Raw genomic sequence first — 27,383 nt, forward strand, 5'->3', positions numbered from 1 at the left:
AACTTTGTACGCATGAGTAACGAAAATTATAAAGAACTCTTGTCCATGGTAGAGCCATGGAGAGACGCGATTACGCCACATGAGATTTTCGTCATCAGGCGAAAGTTTTGAAGATTTAAAACTTTTTAACAGCAATATCTCCGCACAGCTTAAGCCATATTGTGATTGAAACTTATGAAGCAATAATAGAAACATTGGGCGAAAATATTCAGGTATTTCATTTCCTATTTAATATTTTTTTTATTTCAAACACGAAAACTATTTTTATAACCATGAAAATTAAAAGAAAAATCGAATACTTTAATTTTTGGCATTAATTTTCTAATTATTTATGGTAGAAAAAATGTACTTAAATATTAAACATGTGAAAAATGAAAAAAATCAAATACATTTAAATTAAATTTACTCATACTGGGAATCTCTAGAAAGTTCATTTAAAGATTGAGCTGAGGATTTTATACTACTACACTCAGCTGATTCCTCTAACACTGATTGAGAATAATCAATTTTATTCACATTGCTTCTTGATATAAGTATTTGTGGCGCTGGAGTTATGGCTGTTGGATAAACATCTGTTGGGGATCCTGAAGAGGTATATGGAGTTCTTGGATCTCTTTGCACAACATTTATCTGAACAGAATTCAAATGTAGGTTTCCCAACTGGCCATGTACCAATATCTCGTCTATAGCTCGTTTAGCGTATATTTGCTGTTCCGCAGATAATTTCCTAAATAAAACTGCCCATGATTCACTAAATACGTCAGCATCATCGCGTATAGGTTTTGGTTTTTTTGCTTGGTGTTCTATTGCCTTTTCAAAAAACTTTGAATTATTGTGAGATTTCTTTCGTTTTTTACTATGCGAATGAGCCTGGAAATAGAGGAAAACTAAAATTATTCTTGCACTTATTTCAGATTCCAAAAACAAAATCAAACGCTAACGATTTCTATATACTTTGGATTTCCCCAACTACATTGGAGCTATCGGTGGCAAGCATGTAGTCCTACCCAATTAAGGGCTGAGATTTAGAATAGCATCCCCGGATTTCGGGAATAAAATGGGTATCACTGGAAAGGTGACGTTCTCCAGATCACGAAAATATATATATATAGTTGCCGCTGACTTATAGTTTTAAAGATATTTGCATTTAAAGTTGAAAAATTTACAACTTTTACATTGATAATTTGTGTATTGTGAGTAACTTTTTCACTTATAAAGCTTTATTTACAACAAATATTAAAAAAATGAATATACCGAAACGTTATAGTGAAGTGTTAGTAAGTGAAAAGTGCACAATATAAGTGAAAAAGTTACTCACAATACACAAATTATCAATGTAAAAGTTGTCAATTTTTCAACTTTAAATGCAAATATCTTTAAAACTATAAGTCAGCGGCAACTATATATATATATTTTCGTGATCAGGAGAACGTCACCTTTCCAGTGATACCCATTTTATTCCCGAAATCCGGGGATGCTATTCTAAATTTTACCCGCATGTTGTTATATTTATAATTTCTCGTCACGGAAAAATGGCTTGCAGTATATAAGTGCCAGCTTAGATTTACAAAATGTTAACACAAATAATGTACAAAACGCACCTTTGCAAAGTACTTGGGAACTTTTAAAACTAAGAGCCATTCAAGGAGGAAATTCGACAAATGCAGCGAAACACGTTCGCAATAAATACAAAGAGTGTTTTAATACAGTTGGGTCAATTCCATGGCAAAATAAATTTTGTAACATGTAATAATGATAGGATAATACATTAAAGTAATAATAAATATTCATACATATGTATAAATTTATATATGTATATAAATATTCTCAATAATAAATTTTACTCACCGTATTTTCAAAATCGGGGTCTTCCAGCGTACTTATTCCTGTCGTTGTCACTTCGTTTCCTCGAAGGAAGTCTAGGTGGTGAAAGTACCAAAGCGTGGGCTCATATATGTCCTCTCCACCAGCACTAGACTTTTCAGTTGCTTTAATTTTGCACAATTCTCTCCTATAGCAACTTCGCATGCCATTAATGCGCTTTTTTGCTGTATCAATTGTGGCATACTTATCAATTTCTTTCAATTTGTTTGCAAGTCTTTGCCAACTTTTTGTTCTTTTTAGCCTATTGTTGTAAAATTCATTTTTTATTTCCCACAGGACTTTTTCTTCTCTAAAGGCTTCAATAAATTTTCTCCAAAATTCATTTTCTGTAATAGCCATTGTGATGTGCGCACAACCTTTCACTTCACTTCATATTTTAAACAAGTATGAAATCGGTCTGCACACCGCACTTTACACGTTGCTACCTGTTGATGCCCGACGCAACAACAAGCAAAAAAAGTGAAAGATTTCAATTTTATTCATACTTGTATGCATACCTAGAACTTGCACGTGTATATCCTGCTTTACGTACAAACAAACATCTTTTAATTTAATAAATTATTTAGAAAAAATAATTATCTGAAATTAAATAATTTATACTTAGACATGTGGCAGCCTATATTTACTATATTTTCATAGTGGCAGCCCTTTCTAAAACTGTCAAACAGCAATGTTGATTGTCATTCAATAGACAACACAAGGAGTAATTTCTGCAAATCACTCGCACGATTTATCGTTTTAATTATTTTGCTGGGAAAAATATTACATTAAGTAAAAATGCATAAAATTCAATCGTTTCCTGAGTATCAAGTTCCCGGTGCGCAGCATCAAGATTTCTCACCTTACGAATCAAATGGAGGGTAAGTTTTTAAATAATTTCATATAATACATTTTCTGAGCGAAGTTATTTACAGATCCATTGTTGCTATTGCCGGTGAAGATTACGTTGTAATTGCTGCAGATACACGTTTGAGCAGTGGTTACACTATTCACACGCGAAAACAAAACAAACTTTTCCAATTGTCGGAGAAAACTGTACTTGGTTCAACTGGCTGCTGGTGTGATACATTAGCGCTCACTAGTCTTGTTAATGCGCGTATGCAAATGTATGAGCATCTACACTTGAAGACCATGTCAACAGAAGCAGTAGCACAGATGTTGTCTATACTTATGTACAACCGTCGCTTTTTCCCTTACTACGTTTCAAATGTATTGGCTGGACTTGACTCGGAAGGAAAGGGTGTTGTCTATTCATACGATCCGATTGGTCACTGCGAACGTACCACATACCGCGCAGGTGGTTCGGCCGGTACGTTGCTGCAACCAGTATTGGACAACCAAATTGGTGGAAAAGATAGAGACGTGAAAAACAAACCTAAAGTACCCTTGGAGAAGGCTAAGGAAGTAGCTAAAGATGCTTTCATTTCAGCCGCGGAACGTGATATATACACTGGTGATTCAGTAATCTTGAAAGTCATCACGAAAGATGGAATTACAGAAGAAGAGGTGCAACTGCGCAAGGATTAAATATGTATACAAAAAACCACTTATTTTTCTTAAAACATTCAAATAAATTTCGAATTTGAAAATATGTGTCATTGTGCTTTTCAGATATAGAAGTGTAGTTGCTAATGTCTCTTCCGTCCCTAGTGTTTCTTCTTTGCAGCATTTTTGGACTCTACCAATTAATATAAACTGTAAACTGACATTTTGTTTTAATCAATATTTATCAAAGGCTATTTACAGATAAAAAAAATAATTCTCCTCCATTTGCTTATGCTAGTATACATATGTATATTCATACTTGTTTGCCCAAATACCAAAGATAAAATTATGTATATGTATGTAGTTGATATGCACTTTTTACGTTTCCACTACTAGGTTTGGTCAATGCTATTCTTTATCATTTTTAATTATATTACGTGATTGTATATTATTCATATCGCATAGTTTCGTATATATATAGGTAAATGTATAAAAATGCGTCAAACAATTTAGGTTTTCTGCTAATCGCACATTTTATTTATGTTTTTTTATTTAGTTTTTCATTTAAATTTTAGGCATAATTATATAAATAATTTTTCTTGTTTTATAATATTTTAATAGTAATAGTATATGCAAGTAAGGTTGTAATCATTATATACTACATTCAATTATGTATGCTTAGGTGTACGTACGTTGTATATTTGCATGCGTATGTATCGTGTTTTTTTATTATAAATAATTTTTTATTTATTATTTATCTGATTATGTTATGTGGGGAGGCAACATTCGCTCTCCGCATTTACCAGCTCTTCAACCCTATTATTTAACTCGCATCGTAAAAAGAAAGCAATTATATAACTTTTTCGCAGTTTATAACTAGTTTTATTTGAATTGCATTCCTAAACATAGTAAAATGAACAAACATACAAAATAACGACAAAGAACAAAAACAAAAGTGTCAATCGTAAGCCGCATTATAAAGTTGCCTTCACATATATGTATGTATGTATGTAAGTCGTATTATGTTTTGTTTTTCTTTTATTTTATCATTATCCTATTTAATAATTTGATTTTATTTAGTCTGTTTTTGTCCTCGATTTATATTTCAATCAAGCCCAAAGTTTTATACTTAGAAGCTATTGCCTTTTCATTCTTCTCATAAAATTTAAAGCAGTTGAATATTATGCCAAAAAACAATTTTTTTTACGGCAAGACAATAACGCGTTGGTAAAAGCGTGTTGAAATATCTTATCTCAAAAAAATTTGGTTCCACCCTTAACACTTCCCAAACTATCGTTTCCAAATGCAGCAGATGGATGGGCTATTTTGCTTTAGCATTTAATGTTTTTAAATTTTCATAACTCAAAAAAAGAAAAAATTTATTAAAAAAATGTTTGCAAATTTACTGTAATCGGGTTTCATTCTCATTTCATTATTTTTAACTTCTTTCTATTTCTGTTGCTGCGAAAATAATTTAAGAGTTGACTATATATTACTTTTTCTTTAAATTATAACGCACACTGCTAGTACACAATTACTGCTGCCATGCAGTCAATCATTCAGTTAATTTTAATTTTCACACAAGCTGACTGCATATACATATGTGAGCCATCAACAGCAAGTTGTTGATCGTAGTGATCGGATAAAACTGGCTTTCAGGACCTGCTGAGGCCTTAAATTGGCAGAACGGATGGAGTTATTAGCACCGATAATGACGGTAAAAGTGGTGATAGTAGCTTTGGGTTTGCTGAAGATGTTGGAAATTGTGTTGCAGATGTTTTATTTTATGCTGTACATATTGGTTGGCGATTCGTTTACGTAGGCTTCTATGCTACTAAGCTTCAGGCAGCGGCTTAAGCTCCTTTATCTGTTTAATCAGATATGCTTTTTCATCGTTAAACTGCTCATCTTCTGAACGATCCGTATGGAAATTGGTTAAAAAGTCAACCAATTTAGATTGGTTGCGTAGCAAGATATCTAATATAGGTTTCGGCTTATTTGGGTTTGCTACAAACACCTTAAAGACGTGGAAGGCCTCGAATTGTATATTACGGGACTTTTCTTTCAACATATTCATCATAAGTTTCAGATTTTCCGGCTCCGAAATGTAACGTGTCATCACGGTGAAATTGTGTCGATCTAGTAATAATTCACCTAATAACTTCAGACTTTGTCGTCTGGTAACATAGTTTTCCGAATTTAACAATCTTTGATAATGTTGCGTAAAGAACCTATCATAATTGGCCTCTAGGAATTCGGCACACAGTAACTTGTGTCGAGTCAGCAATTCCTTGAAAGTGGAGAATGCATCTGATGCAATATCGAAGGTCGACACCTCTACATAGCGGAAGAACTTGAAAAACTCTTCTGAGTGCAGCATTATTTTTGCGAGAGCCTCATATCGGGCACACTCACGCAGCATTGTTCCAGAATTTAGTGCAATCTCTGGATGCGCATCCTCGTAGCCGGCCATTAACGTAAACAGTATTTCGGGCTTTGTACAGATGTACTCCACTGTGGGTGAACGTGTACCAATTTGTCGTCGCAGCACATTATTAAATATCAGTGCTACATGTTTTTTGCCTTCAAAATCGATACGATGCAGGTTCTGTATTAACAGCAACAATAAATTACTATTATACAGTTCCTGCGACAGCTGGGCGACTACATAATCCGCTGGTGGCTCCGAATCACTGCTACCGTAAAGCATATTTTTAATGGAGACAAGATTTTTGCTGACATCCTCTTGTGCCTTTTCTGCTTTACGATCACCACCCGTTTCTAGTGCATTGATTGCTTCCTTAAGCGACCGCACCAATTCGGCGGGGGTCTTTTGTGATTTTCCAAACAAGGGCATTACGTTGGCACTTTACGTTATTCACACCCGGTTTACCGCACACCTATTTTTTCGTACTGTCACACCAGACTGCTTCAATGTTAATGTTTGTTTAACGCACAAACTTTATTTGACTATGACTATCAATCTGCACTGCGGTTTTACTATCGCTGCCACACTGTTCCTGCGGTCGATGTGTCTTTTCGCTGTTGTTGTTGTAGTCGGCTCGTTGCGTTCTGCGACTAATTGCTATTCGCTGCACCACTGCCGGAATAATCGTAGAATTCTTCGCAAGTTGTTTGTGTTATTAGATTTGTTCTTTAGTAATGCAACTTTAATGGATTTACTCGCCCTTCGTAATGTTTATCGGTTTAACCAGTTTTTTATTCTGTTAATTTTCTACTTTTGTCGTTCTTGGGTGTAGTTGAATAAAAGGAAAGTTTTCGTTTTTACTTTTCTTTTGACTTTTCTCTTTAGCCGTCCTTTTGAATGCTGCCAGCCTGTCGAAAGTTTGCGAATGTCAAAATATTCTTGACAGTGTGCTGCCATTTTGTATAATGAGTCATGGCGAAACGGAAATAAAATAAAATTCAGAAATACGCCGACATGGACGGATATAATGTTAAAATACAGTTAAAGAATCAACAGCGTTTAAAACAATGGAGAATGGCTTAACTTTTTAACACATATGCATACGTTTTGGAAATATATTAAATGGTATTTGTTAATAAGATTAACAATAAGTTTATGTTTTCCGTTTTCAAGATACTCTGATCCATGTAATAGTAGACATTTACAGCGAGGGATTTGTTTTTTTGTTGTCGTCATTTTAGGGGATAACCGAGGGATTTGTACTTAAATAAAGTATTTCAATTAAAGGGCATTTCAAAACTCTATTTGGAGAACATGAACTCTGACATATTTGAAGAAAGTGTGTTACACATAAGGGTCATACAAAAGGATTTGCTGTGTGGACTTACTAAATATGTACATATATTAAATACATTTACATATATACATGAAGCGTACAACCTTCCCTCTGATTAGAGGCACTTCGAATTACTCCGCGTTAGTAGCTGCTGGTTATCTTAAGCTTTTGAATATAATATATAACTTAAGGGCTGCTAAATACTTTCCATTCAAATAAATAAAACACCGTTTCCATATATTTTGGTATGTATGACAAAATTATTTCTTTTTTGTTTTATTTTACTGAACTTTTTAAATTATACTCATTGTCATGATCATTATAACATATACATAATACGATAAAATATGGTTTATACTTTATTTTAGTTAATTATATTATTATTTCCAATAATGTAGAGAAATATTGCGAAACTTTTTTGTTTTTTAAATATGTATATGTGTAGATAAGTTTTTGTGTAAATGTATCTATGTATGTATGTATATACGTATATGAATGTAATTATAGGTGTATATATGTATATGCTCATAAATTATTTTAAATTTTATCATAATTTTATAATATGTTTGCATATAATTATTAGATATCAATGAGATGTGTGTTTTTATATTATTTTGAGTTTCTTATATGAGTTAAGTTTAAGATGTATGTATGTATGTATGTATATCTAAATACCACTAGTATATTTATAATTAAAATAAATGTTTCCATTACTAATTTACCACATATAAATGTATTTGGTATTACATATTATGATTATAAAATGATTTTTGGAAAACGTATTCGTCATTTTTGTAAATATTTATGCAATTGTTTGTATATATGTATATATTAATTTGATTTGAGCATTGCGTATCTTGGTAGTACACATACACCTAAACATGTTGATTTCTAAGAATTCGTACATATTTCTGATCCGCAGAGCAAGAGCAAGCAAACAGTTAATTATCATTCCATACATTTAGTTACATTGCATAACATATTTTTTTGCTTTTCATACTAATAATTAGAGTGTATGTAGTTGTGATTGTTATTTCACTTATTTTTAATATTCCTTTAAATACTTTTTTGGTTTTTCGTATTAGTAGAGTAGTTCACCTGCAACAATGACCTTCCTAATTCATTTCATGTCTTAATTAATTATGCTTAATTATTTGCATATTTGCAAAGGTTTGAAATCATTTTAAATCTTAACAAATTTGGCTTAAAAGTACACAAACAAAAACAGAAAATGAATTTTGTTAAGAAATCGAGTGCTTCTAATTGTCATTTGATTTTCTCCATTTCGTTTATTCTTTTATAAATGTAGAAAAATATATTTATGTAAAACCGAGAATGGAGCGCAAGGTAATAAATATCAACACAGCACATTTATAGCTGAACATTTCAGTGGTTTTCTACATTTAAAGACGTTCATTCGATAATTCTACATTGTCATCGTATGCTTCTCTACAATAAGAAAGTATAATCTAACAAATGTGAAACTTCAACTAAGCGTACTTGACTCCGTGCTACAACTGACTATATTCGTCTCAAGCTTAATGTTTTAAATATAGTACACTCGCACATATGCATAATGTGGTTATATGGAACTATTTATAAATATCTTTGGGTTTTTCTTTTTAACATTTTATCAATTTGCGCGCAGAAAATGTCTAAAAAAAAAAATAGCAAAATTTATTTGTAAGAATTGGCATATTGTGTTAAAAAAGTGACGGGATACTATGAAGTAAAATACGTAATATTTTTACAAGACATCAACTTATCACCTTTATGAGAAACAATAAAGTTAGATCTTCTGAATAAAAGACTTTATTAATATGCCTTGTACGATTCTTTCAATCAAATATATCCCGTCTGCTGCAAGACTATATTTGTAACAGGAAGTTTGTTTCAACTTCGTACGAGGTTTCTTAGGCGTCATATTTTTATATATTACATACCGATTTTTGCAGAAAATAATTATGCTCTAATTAATTAAAATGGCGTGTTTGGTTAGCAGACAATGAAAAAATTTAATTTTAAATAAATTACTGCGAGTAAAAATTTTGTTAGAACAAAAACAAAAATATTTTAATGCTGCTTTCACTTTGAACTAAAATTACTTGTTTTTTTGTAGTTTTGAAAATTTGGAAGGAGCTTAAATATTAAATTTGTATTTATTAACAATTGACGGTTGTAGCTAAAAAAATATTAATTTTTAAAAACATTATCTATTGACAAGAAAAATAACTACTATTGTAACGTTAAAAACTAAGAACAATACATATTTGACCGATTGTTTTGCTTTTGTATTTAACAATTTAATTTATTGCTCTCAATAGAAATTTCCAATTATTTTTTATAATTAAAAAGTTCGTATGCCACTAATAAATTTCTTTGTAGATGAGCTGAGCAAAACTGCTAGACAACTAAAATGTACAAGAATTCGCTAAAATTGTTTCAAAATAGTTTGTTCTCCAATAATTTACTAAACAACATTGAACTACAATGTAAAAATTCTTCATTATAGAAAAAAGTAGTAAAAATTCTAATACACTTCCTTTAAAAATTAAGAACAAACAACTATTGGTTAATCCAAACATTACAATATTAGTTGGATATTGTGCCAAAATGCTTAAATGTATCACAGAGCAACGAAAATTTATATTTTAATTAACGAAAATTCTGGAAGTGTTTGAGCGAAAGTCGAAAAGCTACTAAATGTTTTCATGATAATTTGAGAATGTGGCAACATAATATGCCTGAGCAATTTTTATGACAAAAGGCATGCATTTGCAAACATACAATGAAGTTGTTAGAACAATCGAAAAACAATCGAAACCAACAATAATATATGCCATCATAAATACTAAAGCATGTTTTTAGCTTGCTTTTAAATTTTTTGGCACTTGAATGTGATTAAATTGTTATGCAAACATACGCGACTTTCACAAATACTGCAATATATGTAGGCCGTTATACAATTTCCAATTTTATTTTTTGCATTATGCTTTTCTGGCAACTATATTTTTGTAGGAGCAGTTAAAAACACCGTTATAGTGCTAAAAATGACACAAAAGTCTGCTTATATTTTTACATAATCGCATCGCTTTCATTAACTTTATACAGTGCTAGTTATAAATACCTAAAATATACATGTAAATTTCTAAAATATGGAAACAGTTTTTTTTTATTAAATATATATGTAATATATAATATATGGAATTAAAATATAATAATCATGTTGTTAGAGGAATACCTACCAAATAAGTCTTAATAAATGAGTACTAATGCAAGTCTTATCAAAATGTTTGCTTGCTTCCATAATGGTTATATTGCTAGTAACTAGTACAAGTAGTTTAAAATGTCTTGATTTCATTTTGGGGTAAGTCTACAACTAACAGCAATTTAAATTGGATTCTTCATGTATGACTAGATTTTGTATTTTCACTTTAATATATACAGGGTTTACGCATGAACAGTAAGCTGCAAGCAGTTTACAACGGTATGTATGACAAAATTAAATTAATTATACGCATAAATATGTTAGGATTTAGAACCCTGTACTTCGTCCGAAGTTAAGTAGTCATAATTGTTTTGATTAATAATGAATGTCTAGTTCTGCTGCATAAAAATATACTTTTTTTTACTTATGTATGTATGTGTGGTGTGTGTTTTAGGTTGTGTTTTTAAGTTGATCAACACTTTAAAATTAATTGAAAATATCATTTTTCTTTTTGTTTGTGGCATGATCGGAATCGTCTTTTGTTCTATAACAAGAAATCTATGAATTTAAAACGCATATTCAAATCCCACAGTTTCGTCACACACATGATATGCCTACAACATTCACTCAAGCAGGAAACTAAAGCCTTGAATTTCTGAACATTCTTCACACAACATACAACCACGCACAACCCATAATTGTGGCGGCTGTTACTTTCATTTGCGTTTAATGAAATTTCCCTCGGCGTCTAGCCAACTGCGCCATGGTGGTGGCAACTCCTGCGTTCCCCCGTCGCCAACATTGCAACTGTAAGCGCTGTTCACCCCCGACCGTGTTTCCCGCTTTAATAATATTTACCTATGCAAGGCATTTGTTAGCTGCTTCAAAGATTGACCCACCTCGCTGACCAGACGCTCGTTGTCTTGTACATTTTTACTGCCGGCAGTGCGCAGACTCTGCGATTGCGTTTCGACGCGTGTCACCAATTCGCGAAAATGGAATTTCGAATGCGGCGGCATTGTTTCGTTGTCAGCGAAGACTACACAATTATTTTGCAGTATGTTGAGCTTGTCGCTTAGTTGTAGCCACTGTGAGGCCGAGATCGAGTTGACGGGATGCTGATTTAATGAAGTCTCGAGCAGTCCGACGAGCTCTAATATGCTTTCGCGTGTGATTTGTGTTGAACTTTGCAGTGCGCTGCCCAGTGGTGTGTTTGTGGTGCTATCCAATGCGCTGGCGGCGATCTTCTGTGAGATGGGCGTGGCGTAGATGGTCAGTTTGGTGGGCTTCAGCGGTACGGCGGGTTTGTTGTTAGTTGTATTATTCGCAGCTGTAGCAGCCGCATTTGTAGTGATAGTCGATGTGGTGAGTTTATTGTTTGGCTGCATTAGATTGCCGCCGGTGTTTGCAGCACTGCTGTGCTCTACAAAAAGTGATTGGCTCATTGCAGCGATTTCGTTGTTAGTCGTTGTGTTATTTCCGGTTGATGTGTTAGCGGTGGAATTATTGGTGTTTGAAGTACCTTGTTCACCATACTGATGATTACCATCTGTGAATAGTTGAGTTGAGAGAGAGGTTGTTAGTTGGGATTTCGTGCAATGGGAATTGTTGAAAATGGAATTTTGATTGTGATTCTGAGTTTGATTATTTGTGCTGTTATTGGTAGTAGGGGGCGGTGGTGGTGGTGCAGCTGGTGGCGGCTTATTGGCCATGGAATTAGTGGCATTCATGGCATTGGTACGTGGTGAGATTTGGGTGCTAAGTGGTGGAAAACGATTTGAATTTGTTGTGGGCGTGGTTGCAGCATTCGAGATGGGCTTCAAACTGAATTTTGGCGAAAGTTGATTGGTGCTCGAGGTGCTAGTGCTGTTGGTAATGTTGGAATTCGTGCCGGTGCTGCCACTATTTGTTGAGCAGTTCGCCTGTGATTGGGTGCTTGCATAATCGGCGCCACTGCCCGGTTGCTCCCATAATTTCTTCAAACTATGTATACTACCTGTGCTGCGACGTTTGCCAGAATCGCCATCGTTTGCCATCACTGGCGCATCTGCTGGCTCTGTGGTGTTTGGCGTATTGTTGCAGTTTATATTGGAATTTGCATTTGCGTTATGTTGAGTATTACCATTGGTATTTGTAGTTGAGTTAGTGTTGGTATTGGCAGGGTTAATGGTATTGCCATTATTGCTATTGGTCATGTCATGTTTTGCATTTTCAGTCTTTTGTTGTGTTGTTAACGTGCCCATTGTTGGCGCCATTGTCATAGGTGTGGTGAATTTCTTGTCACCCTTGCGGCCCAGAGTGCCCGTAGAGATCACAGTTTGTGCCTTTTGTAGTATATTTTTAGGCGCCTCATCTGTGGCTGCGTCTTTTTTATCTTTCGGGTCTTTTTCAACTTTTCGCAAATGCGCTTTAAAGTCAATGATCGTCGTTTGATTTTCGGTCTTTTGTGTGGGTGTTGGTAATTTTTTTGGTTCAACTTTCTTTAGCTGTGCCTTAAATGAGTTTGTATTGCCATTCTCTTGAGATTGTGTTTGCGAACCGCCTGAATCACCGTTACTGGCACCACCTTGAGCTTTTGGTGGTTGCGGTGGTGTTGCCTTTTGCTTTGTCAAATTCATTTCAGCCAACTCTGTGAACAGCAAAGACACGGGGTCCACGCCACTGCCTGCTGGTATGGTGCTGCCGTTTTGTAAATTTGCATTGTTGGCGGAATTCTCTTTGGAACGGTCTTTGATTTCCGCCATCAATTTCTCCTTCATATTGAACTCCTGCACATTACCACCAGCATTTGTATTGGCATTTGTAACCTCCGGTGGTGACCCCAGCGAACTGCATGAGTCTGTCGATGGCTCACGTTTACGCAACGACACACCGAATCGTGTGCTTGCTTCCTCAACACTGGGTGCAGTGTTCGAGACATCATTACTACTGCTATTCGGTAAAGGGTATTGTGTTGAGGTTATACTTGCCGATTGTAGTTCTTCCAACACCTCGGCTGCTGGTGCGGGTGGTGGTGGCGGCGGTGGTGTCTCGAACTCTTCTGGTGGTGGTGGCAAATCCAATGGCGGTGGTGGAAATTCCAAATTAGCTAACGCCGGCTGTTGACTGCGTTTGGGTGAATTGCTGGAGGATGTACCACGAAATGAGGAAAACGTCATCATGGTGCCATCAGCAGCTGTACGATGACGCTGTAATTTATTCAAACTCGCTGAAGCGCTGTTTTGCATGGTAACACCACTCGATGAATTGCTACGTATCATTTGCTGTGGTGGCGTCGGTATATTGCCACAATTCCCAGTGGGTGTGACATTCGCGACGGACTTCATTGGTGGCGGCAACGGCATCACATGTGCCGGTGGCAGTTGTTGACGTATGGCTGCTGTATGCCCGCCATGACCATTTGTGGTGGCAACCGGCGCCACTGTTGACAGGTGGGTGGCGATACTGTGCTGTGGTAGCGTATGCGGATCCTCCAGACTATTCAGATATGCGCCGATGCGTTGCACTTTCGGCAAAGTGCCATATCGATTGACTACGCACTTTACATTATTCACCTCCAATGCACCGACGGTCACGTGATGTGACGTACAACCGCCTGCGCTATTGTCCCGTGGCGCATGGTGTTGTTGTTGATGTTGAGATCGTTTGCTTTGACGTGTTTCGAGACCGCGATTGCCCATGACGGGCGTGGGTCGCTTGAATGAGCTATGCTGTTGAGCCGAGCGTGGACCGATGCCACCGCTGTGGAGCGAGTGCTGCACCTTACTTTGGCTGGTGGGTATATTTTGACATTCCAAGCTATCACCGGTGGCATCAGTGTCGGGATCACCTGTTGTATTGTCATTTTCGGAATCATAACGTTGGGTCAGACTATTAATATCGCGCGTGAGACCTATTTGTGTATGCAGAAAATAAGAAGATCGAAAAAATATAATTGTTAGTTGGTAAGTAAGAGAGACTGCAGTTTTATGCTTATAATATGTATTGGCAGAGAGTAGAGCAATGCGTAGATAGGTGGATGCGTGGTTTTGGGGGGCGACATTAGCATTTAGTTTGGATGGAGGTCCAGCAACCAGGCAGTAAGATTATTCAAGACGAAATGAATGTGGAAGGCATAAAGCAAATTAATTAAAGTTAGATTTTAATATCTATGTATATGCTTTTATACAGGGTGAGCTGGAAAGCAAGGACAATAGCTTTGACACTCACTTCAAGATACACATATTCGAACGTGGTCCAATCCATAAGATAACGGGCAAGCATGCAAATTTTTTTCGGTCATTCTATTTTTGGCGCAACTTGAAGTGAAAAGCTAACTTAGTACTTACATACATTAACTCCTTTGCAACCCTGTATAATTTCATAATTAATCTTGATTAATATAAATTTACATACATACTGGTAAAAATGTTAGTAAGTAACAAATATTAAACGTAAACTCAATGAAAGATGGAAGGAAAAGTTAAAAAAAAACAAACAACTAAAACAAACAAACAACAGGTGTGTCAAATGAGTAATGAACTTCAGAGAACAGTCAAAAGCTTTATTTAGAAAGTACATACAAAGCTAATCAAAATCTTTGAATAAATAGGATATTTCTGCAAGAGTAGTAAAAAAATTACGAAAAGGCTTTTACTAGTAATTTACCAATTCATTACTCAGCACACAAATAACTCTTTTTACTATAAGAAGATAACCAAAGTACCAAAAGTATCGAAAATAACACACAAATAATTAAATAAATTTAAACATTTAACAAAAATGATAAAAACGATACAAAGGAAATGTTTTAATAATCTTACTCAGGTGTGAAATACCTCGAAAAAGTATATCGATTAGGAAACTACTGCAAGAGGATGATTTCTTTATAGAATATTGGGGAGGAGGTGGTGTAGTACACAAAGTATAAGAATTCGTTTTGCAACGTTTATTATTAGTGTTATTGTTTGGGGTTGTGGTTGTGGTTGATACAACGTTATATGGTTGTGGTTGTATTGGAGTTTGCTTTTGCAGCTGTTTTTGTAGTTGTTGCTGTAGGTTGAAAAAGATGCTACTACCATTTGTGTTGTGCTCATCTATGAGATTACGTGAATCGTCCTCACGATAAGTAGAATCACGGCTGGTCGAAAGTAAACTGCAAAAACAAAAGAAAATATAAAAAATAATAAACAGTGAGGACTTTGTTGTCTGTAAATAGTGACGCACCTCGTACGTTTCGGTGGCGCGGGAGCCTGTTTGCCCTGTTTGTTGGTGGTGCGGCGCATTTGCACATTGCCTTTACCTTGGCTGGAGAATGTACTTAATTTGGTGGAAGTCGAACCGGTTTCTGCAGGTACATTTAAAATTTTATTTGTTATTAATATATTATTTACAATTCCAGTATACCAAATTTATTATTATTGCGATATTTACCCGACATTGGCGTTCCGACGGGTTGTTCCAGTAGTCCGCCGCTCGGTGTTAAACCGCCGCCACTGCTGCTGCCGCCACCACCACCGCCGCCACTCGCTGGTATGCCCTTTTTGCCCATTTGCGGCGTTAGACTCTGCGTCATCGTTGTGGCATTCAATTGTTTTGCGACCGCCTCGGTAATCGATGATTCCTGCAGATCGAAGAAAACGAGACGTGGTCGTCCATTATTATTATTGTTCTTACAACGTATTTTCATGTTCATAGCTATTTTATCATCATCATTTTGATTTTCATGAATTTTTTTATATCTATGAGGCTCTACAATAACAGCGTCTCTTAATGTATCGGTCACAGTGGTTAGCAACAGGTTGGCTGCTGTGGCCCTATTTGTTGCATCGGTACATTTGTACCCCATATTGCCGTTACGATCACATCAAAGTTCAACGCCGTCATCGTCATCGTCAATATCATCATCATCATCGTATTCATTATCATCATCATCTTCCTCTTCTTCAACTTCTTCTTCCTCATCATCTTCATAATCTTCACAAAATTCACCACTGTCACCATTGTCATCCCACACCTCACCCACCTGAAACATATGCTCCAATGCATGATGTATACTCTTGAATGTCGGCCGATCCGCCGCATTCCAATGCCAACACTGACGCATCAAATCGTACACTTCCGGTGGGCAACCCGGCGGCCTCTCCATGCGATAGCCCTTCTCAAGCTTATGAAATACATCGGTGAGATCAATATTGGGATACGGTGAAGCGCCATATGTGGCGATCTCCCACAACAAAACGCCAAATGCCCAAACATCCGACTTCGTGCTGAACTTGTTGTACGCCAAACCCTCTGGGGCGGTCCACTTGATGGGGAATTTGGCCCCGGCATGCGCTGTGTACGTGTCATCGCGCATAAGTCGCGCCAAGCCGAAATCGGCAACTTTCACGAGTTTGTTATCGCCCACTAGACAGTTGCGTGCGGCCAAATCGCGATGAATGTAATTGCGCGACTCCAAATAACTCATACCAGAGGCAATCTGTGTGGCCATATAAAGCAGTGCCACAGCGTCAAGTGTTTCGCGGGCAGGCGAACGCAGGAAATCTAAGAGGTTGCCATGCGACATGAATTCGGTAATGATGTAGAAGGGCGGTTCACGCGTGCAAACACCTGAAGGCAAGAAAGTTTGAAGTTTTTTTAATCCCAACAATAGTTAAATTGTTTAATATTTACCAATTAGTTGCACAAGGTTTGGATGTTTCATTTCTTTCATTATAGCCGCCTCTTCGAGAAAGTCCTTGAGTGCCATTGTGTCCTCCTTCAGCGTCTTCACAGCCACTGTGTTGCCGTAACGCTTCCAAACGGCCTCGTACACCTCACCGTACTGGCCGCCGCCCAACTTATGCTTCATCACAATGTCCGTACGGCAGATTTCCCACTCGTCCGGTTCGGGACTGAGTGGGAAAACGGTCGGTTTATTTTGTTTGGGCGCTGGGTATAGTAATGGCGTAATCAACCCGTGCCCTTCGTGTTGTACACTATGATGATGCACAAGTTCGGCGAGTGTATTAAATTTGGCTTCCGCTGTTACAAAAACTTTACCATCCGGATCCTCGGAAATGCGGTAATGATACACACGACCTTCGTATCTAAAAGTTTTCGTGAGAAAAATAGTCATTTAATAATTAAATTTCTACATACATACATAGAAATATTATTTGTATACAACAATCGGCATTAATGTCATACCTTAGACTGATGCTACGCTGCCCTGGCGAACTTTCACTTTCGCGCACCAAAAAGCTGCCATTGATGCCCGAGCTGAGTAAGTATTCGGCGGCATTGCGCGATATGGGACCATGATACCAAGAGTGCTTCTCCAGCGAATTCAGCGGCGTCACGTAGTTCGATGGCACCCAACCGACATTGCCAGAGTCCGAGTGTGCTTCACACCATTCGCCGGATTTGTTGTAAGACAATATACGCACCTGTTCGCCTTTCTTCAGACTCAATTGATTCTCCCCACCGGCTTGAAAATCATATAAAGCTACGAACAGCTGTGGATCGTCCTCTTCGGGACCAGGTGCCAGCAGATTCTCTTTGGATGTCCAGCGGTGTGCCGTTTCAAAGCCGGATGTGGCGGAATTGTGACCTGTGCTGTGGCTTTGGGTGTGTAGCGAGACGCCATCTTGGCATTGCAGATCGGCGTCAGGCAACATTGTCGTGCCGGCCGGAATGTGTGGCAGCGGTCGAGATTGCCGCAGTGCTTCTGTTAATAAAGTTATAGGTAAATAAAAGCAATTAGAAGGGGGTTTGATGTAGATGACAGCCTCTAATTTTAATACAGAAATGTACAACGATATTAGTAGATTTTTATGGTTTATTGATGAAGTGAAGAAATGGACTGAATAACGGTCATTCGCTTCATAAGAAAAAGTTTTGCACATAGAATGAGATATTTATATTTATTCTTCTTATATCCAAAAAAAGTTTAGCTTAAAAATCCATTATTTTTCCAACATATAGCATTAGTAATCTGTATCTGGCGTTGCGCGATCGGATTTCGCTGAACGACGTTGTGCTAAAGTTTCTCAGACAGTTTTGTGATTGCTTGACTCAGTATAGTTTGAGCACCAAAGTCAAAGGTGGACATTAGCAAAGAGACAATAGACCAATTTTTACAGGCCTTCTGCGGCGAAATCACAATCAAATAGGAAGAAAATGTGGATCGTGTTTATAATCTTGACACTGTAACAGCCATCACACACTCAATTTTTGTTTCATCGATTTCGATCCGGTAATTTTGGTGTCAAAGATGCACCAAGTTGTGAACGAGCTTTAATTCTTTCCTGTTTGGTTGATATTTGTCAAGCACAGCCATTGAACAAACAACATCATATTTTTTCATTGTAGCGAAAAGTGACGATTTTCGGAAAGCATTAATTTTTGTTTTCATTTGAGGAAGTGCTACAGAGTCACATAGAATGCTTGTCGAGGCATATTGAGATCATGCTCTATCAGAAGCAACATGCAAAAGATGATTTCAACGGTGCAGAGAGAATGATTTTGATGTGAGAAATGAAGAACGTGGAAGACCATCAAAAAAGTTTGAAGACGCCGAACTGCAAACATTATTGGATGAAGATCATACTTTGAGTCAAAAGCAAATGGCAGCCATGTTAAATGTTGAGCAATAAACAATTCCAGACCGTTTGAAAGCTATGGGAGAGATCCAAAAGTGTGGAAAATGGGTGCCGCATGGATTGAATGAAAGACAAATGGAAAACCGAACAACACTGAAATTTTGCTTCAAAGTCATGAAAGTTTTGCATCGAATTGTCACTGGCAATGAAAAATAGATTTATTCTAAGAATCCTAAACGGAGCAAATCCAGATAGATGCGGTAAGAATTCGGCGGAAACAGTGATCAAGGTTGACAAAAGTTTTTACTATATATTTGGGGTGATTGGCAGGTAATCTCATGTACTAAGTATTCCCTACAGAAAACTAGGAACAGTGCTGTCAACAATTGAACCGACTGAACGAAGCAGTCGCTCAAAAGTTGTCAACTTTGACCAATAGGAAAGGAATTGTGTTGCGTCAGGACCACGCCAGGCCACACACATTGATAGTGACTCGCCAGAAGCTCCGAGAGCTTAATGGGAGGTGTTTATACATCCACCTTGCAATCTGGACCTACAACCAAATGATCACCACCTACCCCTGTGTCCTCGACTGTCCCAGTTTTCTGGTAATTGGGACGAGCGTTTCTCTGAGTATCGGCATTATGAAATTACCTTCAAAATGGCAACAAGTTAACGAACATTATCTGCCGACATTGAAGGACTTGTCTAATAAACATACAAAACAAACAAACACAGCTTTTGATCAAGAGAATGACAATCAAGCGCCATATTGATAACCATGAAGTTGCTGTCATCATTTCGATTCATTTCACGTTGCACAGTAGGCTATGAATGGCGAATGTTGTTGTTGAGTTGATTGCCAATGCTCTCCTCGCCGCTATACATTACTGTTGTCGGCTTTCAAATACTACAAAGTCTTTTTTGTTAATTTATCTTTGCTGCAGCCTATTTATTCGGCGAGAAAATGTTTATGTGTTGCCTTTCGTCGTGTTCGATTGTTCGCCACAAATGTTGTTTTGCCTTTTTAGTGTTCTTAGTTCGAAAATGCAGTCGCATTGAATTTTATTCGATTCTCTCTAACTTTAGCAAGCTGAATCATTGCGAATTTCAGAGTAATAAGAAATTTAGTTATGCCACTTTTGCATGTGTGTGTTTATCGAACAATGTTACTTTGCGTCAAGACTGTTTACGCAAACTTTACTTAAACCAACAAAAAATAACTGGAGTAAGATGAAAGTCTCCAGGCAGTTCTTCTCATACGTGGAAGACATTTGTAGCGACTATTGAGAATAATATTTAATAGTCTTCTAAATTGGAAATTTTCGGTCAGGCATTTTGGAGTATTTTAAATTTTTGATAACGGTTTGTTTTACACTGGAAAATGTTGGTATTTTTCCCTAATATTTACATTATTATTTTTTTTATTTTGAATTCCGCTAAAACACCAGCATCGGAAGTTCTTCAACTGACATACAAAAAACTTAAGCACTTCTACCAGCAAGTTGAAAATAAATAAGGAAACTTGTTTTGTACAAAGCCAAAGAGTAAAAGCAAAACAATTGAACGTTCACCTGAATTTATGTGATAAGATTTTTACAAAAGAACACACACAAAAACAACAATACAAACACAAACAAGCGGAGAACCGGCAACAAATGTGAGCACCACTGCCGGTTCGGTTGGAATTCCACAGTTAAGGGCTTTGGAGAAGAGCAAAGGAGCGCGCAATGACAGTCACCTGAGTATCAAATAATAACAACAGAGGCCACGATTGCTCTGTCGCAATGGATGGGAACTGGAATTTACAAGCAATTTATGCATCGCAAAAGCATTTATGCAGGAATGCCTCAATGAAAATACGCTCGGCAGATATCTGCCTACAGACTTACATAGATACATATACATATATCTTGTACATGCCCAGCCACTTCAATCTGAGGCATGTTTGTATCTGGTGTGTTCGTGCGTTTGAAGCTGCCATTTTCATTGAGAAAATAAATAATTCACGAAGCAAAGTGGGGATGAGCAAAGAAAACCGTGTTCTGCTCTTTGCAGTACTTTTCTTAGCCTTATTTTGTATGTTTTTTTTTTCAAAGAAGCCACATTTTTATGTTGTGGGAAGACGCATGAAAAAATTACAAGAATGTTGAAGATACAGAAATTATTAAACCAATTTGTATTTTTTATTTGTGAAAAACGTAAGAATATACATATATTAATATAAATACTGATATGTACATATGTATGTGCGTATGTGTGAAGCCCGTTTAGTCTGCTAAAATGTTAAGTCAAAAGAATCAGTGTGAATAATTGGCATATTTGTATATGTATGTATATGGTTATTTAATTTATCTACTAATTTTAACATTAGCGCAATTTAGAATTCATAAAAGAAAAGTAACTGATAAACGACTTCGTTCATGACAACTAATACATGTACAATATCAAGATTTTATTTAAATTATACATTTTTTGAAAAATAATATGCCAAAAATAAAAAATAAAACACAAAAATACTTGAGGAAAAACTAAAGCTAGAAACCCTTCACAAATAATGCAGTTTCTAAAAAAGAACCTGCTTTTAATCGGTCATTTCGAATGGCAGCTATGTTTGTACATACATATGTATGTACATATATGATATCGGCGATTCCGGCGAGTTCGCAGAGTCAGACAGACGAATAAATCTACCGAGCTCGTCCCGCTGATCATTTATGAGTATGTATGTATTATGTAGGTCTTCGACGTTTTCTTATGGATTTTGCAAAACTTCGCGACAAAAGACGTAAAAAACAAAAAAACTGTTAAATAATTTTTTTTTTAAATAGTATTAATGTACATACATAAGTGTGTAAATCGCACGTTTCAAAAAAAAAAAAACATTAAAATTAAATTTTTATTTTAATTGTGGAGCTTATATTCAAGGGATACAAAGCGACCAAGAAATTGTAAACAAGTCCATGTTCTGACAATCGAAAAAATTCTGGTCAAATTTATAGAAAACTCAAGGTTCTAACGAATCGAGCTAAATCAACTTAGGTCCTGATATGTACGTTTATATATTTTTTCCTCGCCCTCATTATATATGTAGCGGGGTTTCCAATAGTGATGATGTGGTTTCAAATTGTCGTTTCATTTTTAATATGTCATGGTCTGTATTATTTTTCTTCATTGTATTTTGTAATGTTTACAATTTCATCATGGAAAGATATACACAAGAATAACGTTTACAAATTTTTAAATTTTAATTTATCTTAGTAGTGCGGTAAACGAGCAAAACTGTTGATTCTGGTGCTAAGAAAATCCTCAAATTATTTATGAACAACGATTATATTCACCTAAATTGACAATTTGGTGTGGTTTTTGGTCTGGTGGAATCAATGGTTCGAACTTCTTTCGAAATTAAGCTGGTGACACGCTTATTGTCAATGGAGAGCGGTATAAATCGATGATAACCAACAATTGCCGTGATTGGAAGAAGTTGATCTTGCCAACATCTGGACTCAATTAGACGGGGCTACGTGCCACACATCACGTGCAACGACCGAATTATTAGAGAGTATTTTATTTCAAGAAATTGTGACATTGCATGGTCTCCTAGAAGTTGTGATTTAACACCATTATTTAAAGTCATTGGTCTTTAGCAATAAGCCAGATTCTCTTCAAGCTTTAGAAGTCAATATTAAACGTGTTATTCATTACATACAAAAAAAGTAGTCGAAAATGGGGTTCATTGAATTCGTTCCTGAAAAAGAAGTAGTGAAAGCCTTTTGAATAATGTTATATTCAGAACTTAATTGTATCGATTGCACTTCACACCAAATAAAAAACATTTGAATTTCCTTAAAAATTAGTGTGTGTTTTTTTGTTTTTTTTAAGAAATCATATCAATCTTATTGGAAAACCCTGTACATAGCTACGTACATCTTTAAGAAGACTGTTCTGAGTGCCTTTTAAATTGTTGGATTAATAAACTGATGGACTGCATGCATTGTGTATAGACATACATACATATGTATGTATTTCATTCGCATTCACTTTTTACTCAGATTCGCTCTATTTTCTCTGGTTCTTTTTTTGCTGGTAAAACGATTTAATGTATAACTATTGCGTAAAACCATAAAAACACATCTCCACAAAAGATTTTGTAACTGACAAGTGTGTATGTATGTCATGCAGTGCGAACGCGTCAGAAGCAAGCCACAAACATTGTCGCCGACGCCGGCGCGCACGCGGACGCCGGCACTGTTGTTGGCGTTTCTGGTGATTAAATAAAAGCTTGGCGGTTTCTTTTCAAATGTGCTTTACTTTTAATGGGAGCAAGCTGGAACGAAAATAAGTGCGAAATACAATGCCCAAGTTGGAAGAACTTCTGGAAGTTTGGCTTTCTGGGGCACAAGTGGGAGTGATGTGCGGATTGCTTTAATTGCAAAATTGTAAAACATTTAAATAAGGAAGTATAAAAGTGTGAAAGAATGAGTAGGTTTGAAAAAAAAATAACAAAAAAGTTTGTATTACAAAATAGAATTTAATCAAAGACAGCTTATGAAAATTAAAGATCCTTAGGTAAAGTTCGCTTCCATATCCTTAAACATCTTCTTACATATTTACTTCCTAAGAAGATATGTATGCGTATACATACATATACATATACATATATATTTATATATTGTTGCTTTTCAATTAAAAATCAAATCCAACAAACATATTTACTTACATATTATGCCCGAGCATATAAATTATTATTAAAGAGGAAATATTCATTAATCTAAACGAGCAATAAGACCAGCTTGTCGTCACACCATTTGCTATCAAACAGTTAGCGTTTTTGCTGTTGTTGCGACTGACCGGAGACCCAAATGAGCGCCACAGGCCCAACATTAATTTATGAGTTGTCTCCTTTACACATACAATGGTACATTATATGCATATTTGATATAAGTATGTGTCTATACACCCATGCATAGGTAAATGCTCATATACACATTTATGAAATACAATACATGCACAAACATTTCATTCATAAAAGTTATGACTTTTACAAAGCGTATAAAAGGTATTGTCTTACAGCGGAGCCTCCAAGCCGGAAGTACACACACATGCATACACAATTATGGTTGCAGATAGAGGTCAGCGCGAAATGAAATTATAAGCGAAATTTCTTTTTCATAATTTCGAATATGAAAATCGTTCCGTACGTGATGACATGACATATTAACGCAGGTGTGCACATATGCATACTTACTTACATACTCACACATAATACAGAAAATATGACTTTTGAACATACTTATGTAAAAAATTAATCAAAACGTGCAGCCATTCCTAAGCATCACATGACCCGCATGCCTACTCAGCTTGTTCTCTCGAAAAGGAGCGCTACCCTCGAACAAATGGATTCTTCAATTATGGCAACTCGTTAAACGTTACGTATCATATATTTGTTGTGGTAAAAATTTCTTATCGAAATATAGAGCTATGGAAATTTTTTATAGTTTCTTTCTGGTGTTAAAGTATCGTATATGTTTTTAATATAAACAAGTTGGGTTTTTTAATGTTTAGTTACATTCTTATATTTTACACAAAAAATACAGTTACATTTTGATGTTTAAAAATAATAATGATCAAAATGCGAAAACTGTGGTGTTAAGTTTGTTTTGGACACATAAATGGCATAACCTAGAAAAATAGGGATCAAAAACTGTAGCCTGACACCTAGCTTTAGGTATAGCGTACCAAATTTTTTTCATTCTTGACTTCATTTTCTAGGTTTTCAATCAGACTCAAGTCAAGGCTTCGGGTTGGCCAATCCAGAATGTCGATCTTCTTCGTAGAATTTTTTTTTGAAACTTCGTGGCATGTTTTTGATTATTATCTTGCATTTGCATCTTCTGTGTGAACTTAGGATTATGTTCATGGCACTTCGAATGATGAACAAATATTTTGACATCTAATCTAATAATGCAATATTTTTACGTTTTAATTAACTTTTAATTCTAAATTTTAAGCATTTACTAAAATTTAACTTTGTGGCACTTTTTTGTCCATTGCTCTGGTTTTTCAATTTCACATCTTTGTTATTTTTTTTACTGTTTTTATCAATTAAAAAACAACAGAGAAAGTACCTTCATTGAGACAAAAAAAAAAAAACACCCGGAAACTGTAATCAAATTATCCGGGTAAATGATATTAAAAAAAAAACAGATTTTGTTAATCGTTCGATTTTGTTAAGTTGGTAGGACTGTCCTTAATAACTATGACAAATATGAGCGCGATCTATCAACCAGTTTGTTTACACCAGCTGCTTAAGTCGGAACACCTCAGTAGTGCGTTGCGATTCTTACAATTGATAAAAATATCGAACAAAGAAAAAAACTTTGGACATGCTTGGTCATGCGAATTCCGATCCCACCTTCATGGGGATATACAAACAAGTCAACAATCATCGCAATGGAACTTGTTTTCAGTCGCTTTAAGAGATAAAAGAAAATTCGCTGAGGGGCCAAAGGCCATCTTAAAAAATGCCTATGAAAAGTGTTTCTAGGACTGGAAATATCATTGAAATCTGGTGGGGATTAATTTGATAAATATTAATTATTTATTTCCTATTTCTGGGTACTTTTTTGTCACAATGTATTATTGGTCACTTTTTACTGCTTGTCTTGAAATTTGACCATTTTGAATACATTACAAAATACTGGATATTTTCTTTAAATGCCTAAAAATTCCTACGGCCATGAGGACGTAATAAATTGAATTTTTAATTTTTCTCTTTAAATCTCGGAAATAATTTTGAAATGAGGTTTTTTTTGACTGGCTGTGTGGCTTTCAAAATCAGTAACGAATGTGAGTATTAAAGGATTTATCCAGATTTAGTTGGGGACTATGTCACCCATGTGGAAATGACCACACAACACCACTATAGTCATATGGAGTGTTTAAGACACAACTTCCAAAACTGTTATTTACTAAGGGTACCATCATATGACCTTGACTAAATTACGTGACTACGATGGCCACACTAAGCACATATAAAAACATTTAACTCTTAGAATAAGCAATTAAGTTCTGGCATAATATTCATAGCACCTGTTCGTTTTCATTTTCCATTAGCTCAATATAGAAACGAAAGCACAATTAAAAAGAACTGTGTGTATTTAAATTACTGATAAACACATTAACCAATTTAAAATGCAAATAATTGTCCATTAAAATGGCGAAAATTCATAAAAAATTGTACATATATATATACAAACACGCCCATATGTCTATTACACTCGTTTACATATCCATTATATATGTATGTATATATGTATGTACATAATATGTATAATAAAAAAATATTGAATGACCGCCAAGCCGAGCTATTAATTGCGTGAATATTTTCAGGCATAACAATAAAAAGACTGGGCACAAGAGAATCAGTCGCCAGTTGGCTGACTTTGACTTGACAAAAGGCTGCCATATTTCAATGAAAAACTGTTGAGCGGCGGTGATTATATGGAATGCTGATTTCTAAATTGCACCATTATTTTTGCTTAAAATGGATGGAAAACAGTCACTAATATAGACATATTCATAGACATATATACAAACCATATAGGAAGGGAAAAAGGGGTAAAACGAGGTCTTTAAGCCTTAAAATTTGCTCTGATAAATATTCAACGCGGCGATGTCAAGAGCAGGCTGAGAATTCAATCAAAAATATATATGTACATATTGTATTTAGACGTGAAAACATTTTGAGCACTTGCGTTTCTACGAATAAATTCTGAATTTGTCATACTTTTTTAGTATCATTTTATATCGGCATTTATGGGTTATATAATTTCTATATTGACGTAGATTAAGCATGTGATAACAGTTTTACCATATGAAATTCATTCACCTTTCGGAAATAAGCAATTTACTATTTAAGTAGCTGATTTCACATCTGGTGAACGACCCATAAGGGCTGCATGTGTACCTCAGGTGAAATTAAACTGGCTTCTAAACAAAAATCCAACTTATTGCCATTTTACAGCGTTTCAGTCAAAAATGCTTAGATCAATAGCAATTTCACCAACCTATATTCAAAACAAAAATCTTGACAAAGGTGCATAAAAACGCCTTGCTTAACTTAAGAGGTTAGATCATTCTAAGATTTGGAAAAACGGAATTTTTTTGGCTTAAAGAAGTCTTATTTAAAAATATATCGAAGTAAACAGAAAGACAAATGACGAAAATATTGGTTATATTTCATTAAGACGCCTTTTACAAGCTTTTCTTTTATAATTTTCCATTCGATAATCGTTTTTTAAGGATCAATATTAATCTGCTATCACCTGCTTTCCATCTCTTTTATATCTTGGCGGAATGACTCTCGTTTTTCTTACTATTCCTAAATTATCCGCAAATTTATCCAGATGATAGCGGAGATAGTCAAACTTGAAACTCAATATTTGCTCACAGAATCTGAAAATTTGTTAGGACATT

The 27,383-nt window shown here is 35.6% G+C and overlaps 4 protein-coding genes across 14 annotated transcripts in view; 1 reads left to right on the forward strand and 3 right to left on the reverse strand.

Moving 5' to 3' along the window:
- Positions 1-337: 337 nt before the first annotated feature.
- LOC120777388 lies at positions 338-2,244 on the reverse strand. The gene is made up of 2 exons (XM_040108681.1): positions 1,849-2,244; positions 338-870 (listed from the first exon to the last, which is right to left on the reverse strand). Exons 1-2 carry the CDS (start codon positions 2,221-2,223, stop codon positions 403-405), a joined length of 843 nt encoding a protein of 280 aa, XP_039964615.1. The 5' UTR covers positions 2,224-2,244; the 3' UTR covers positions 338-402.
- Positions 2,245-2,558: 314 nt separating this feature from the next.
- On the forward strand, positions 2,559-3,475 carry LOC120778778 (proteasome subunit beta type-1). The gene is made up of 2 exons (XM_040110762.1): positions 2,559-2,744; positions 2,799-3,475. The coding sequence occupies exons 1-2, from the start codon at positions 2,662-2,664 to the stop codon at positions 3,409-3,411; spliced, it is 696 nt and encodes a 231-aa protein (XP_039966696.1). The 5' UTR covers positions 2,559-2,661; the 3' UTR covers positions 3,412-3,475.
- Positions 3,476-4,224: 749 nt separating this feature from the next.
- On the reverse strand, positions 4,225-6,670 carry LOC120777750 (protein Mo25). The gene has a single exon (XM_040109245.1). It carries the CDS (start codon positions 6,224-6,226, stop codon positions 5,204-5,206), a length of 1,023 nt encoding a protein of 340 aa, XP_039965179.1. The 5' UTR covers positions 6,227-6,670; the 3' UTR covers positions 4,225-5,203.
- A 3,744-nt stretch (positions 6,671-10,414) lies between these two features.
- Positions 10,415-27,383, reverse strand: part of LOC120776340 (tyrosine-protein kinase Abl) — a 72,496-nt gene continuing 55,527 nt past the window's right edge. For 8 of the 11 annotated variants that reach the window (XM_040106889.1, XM_040106885.1, XM_040106883.1 and 5 more), the window contains exons 4-10: positions 17,512-18,031; positions 16,996-17,411; positions 16,346-16,932; positions 15,754-15,943; positions 15,547-15,667; positions 15,144-15,475; positions 10,415-14,233 (exon numbers count right to left, since the gene is read on the reverse strand). In XM_040106889.1, coding sequence (XP_039962823.1) covers positions 11,196-14,233; positions 15,144-15,475; positions 15,547-15,667; positions 15,754-15,943; positions 16,346-16,932; positions 16,996-17,411; positions 17,512-18,031 — 5,204 coding nt within the window. In that variant the 3' untranslated portion in view covers positions 10,415-11,195. The remainder of the gene's footprint in view (positions 14,234-15,143; positions 15,476-15,546; positions 15,668-15,753; positions 15,944-16,345; positions 16,933-16,995; positions 17,412-17,511; positions 18,032-27,383) is intronic. The other 3 variants (XM_040106891.1, XM_040106890.1, XM_040106892.1) reach the window with 2 other exon arrangements.

Source organism: Bactrocera tryoni, chromosome 5 (genome assembly GCF_016617805.1).
Source record: "Bactrocera tryoni isolate S06 chromosome 5, CSIRO_BtryS06_freeze2, whole genome shotgun sequence".
NCBI lineage: Eukaryota > Metazoa > Arthropoda > Insecta > Diptera > Tephritidae > Bactrocera > Bactrocera tryoni.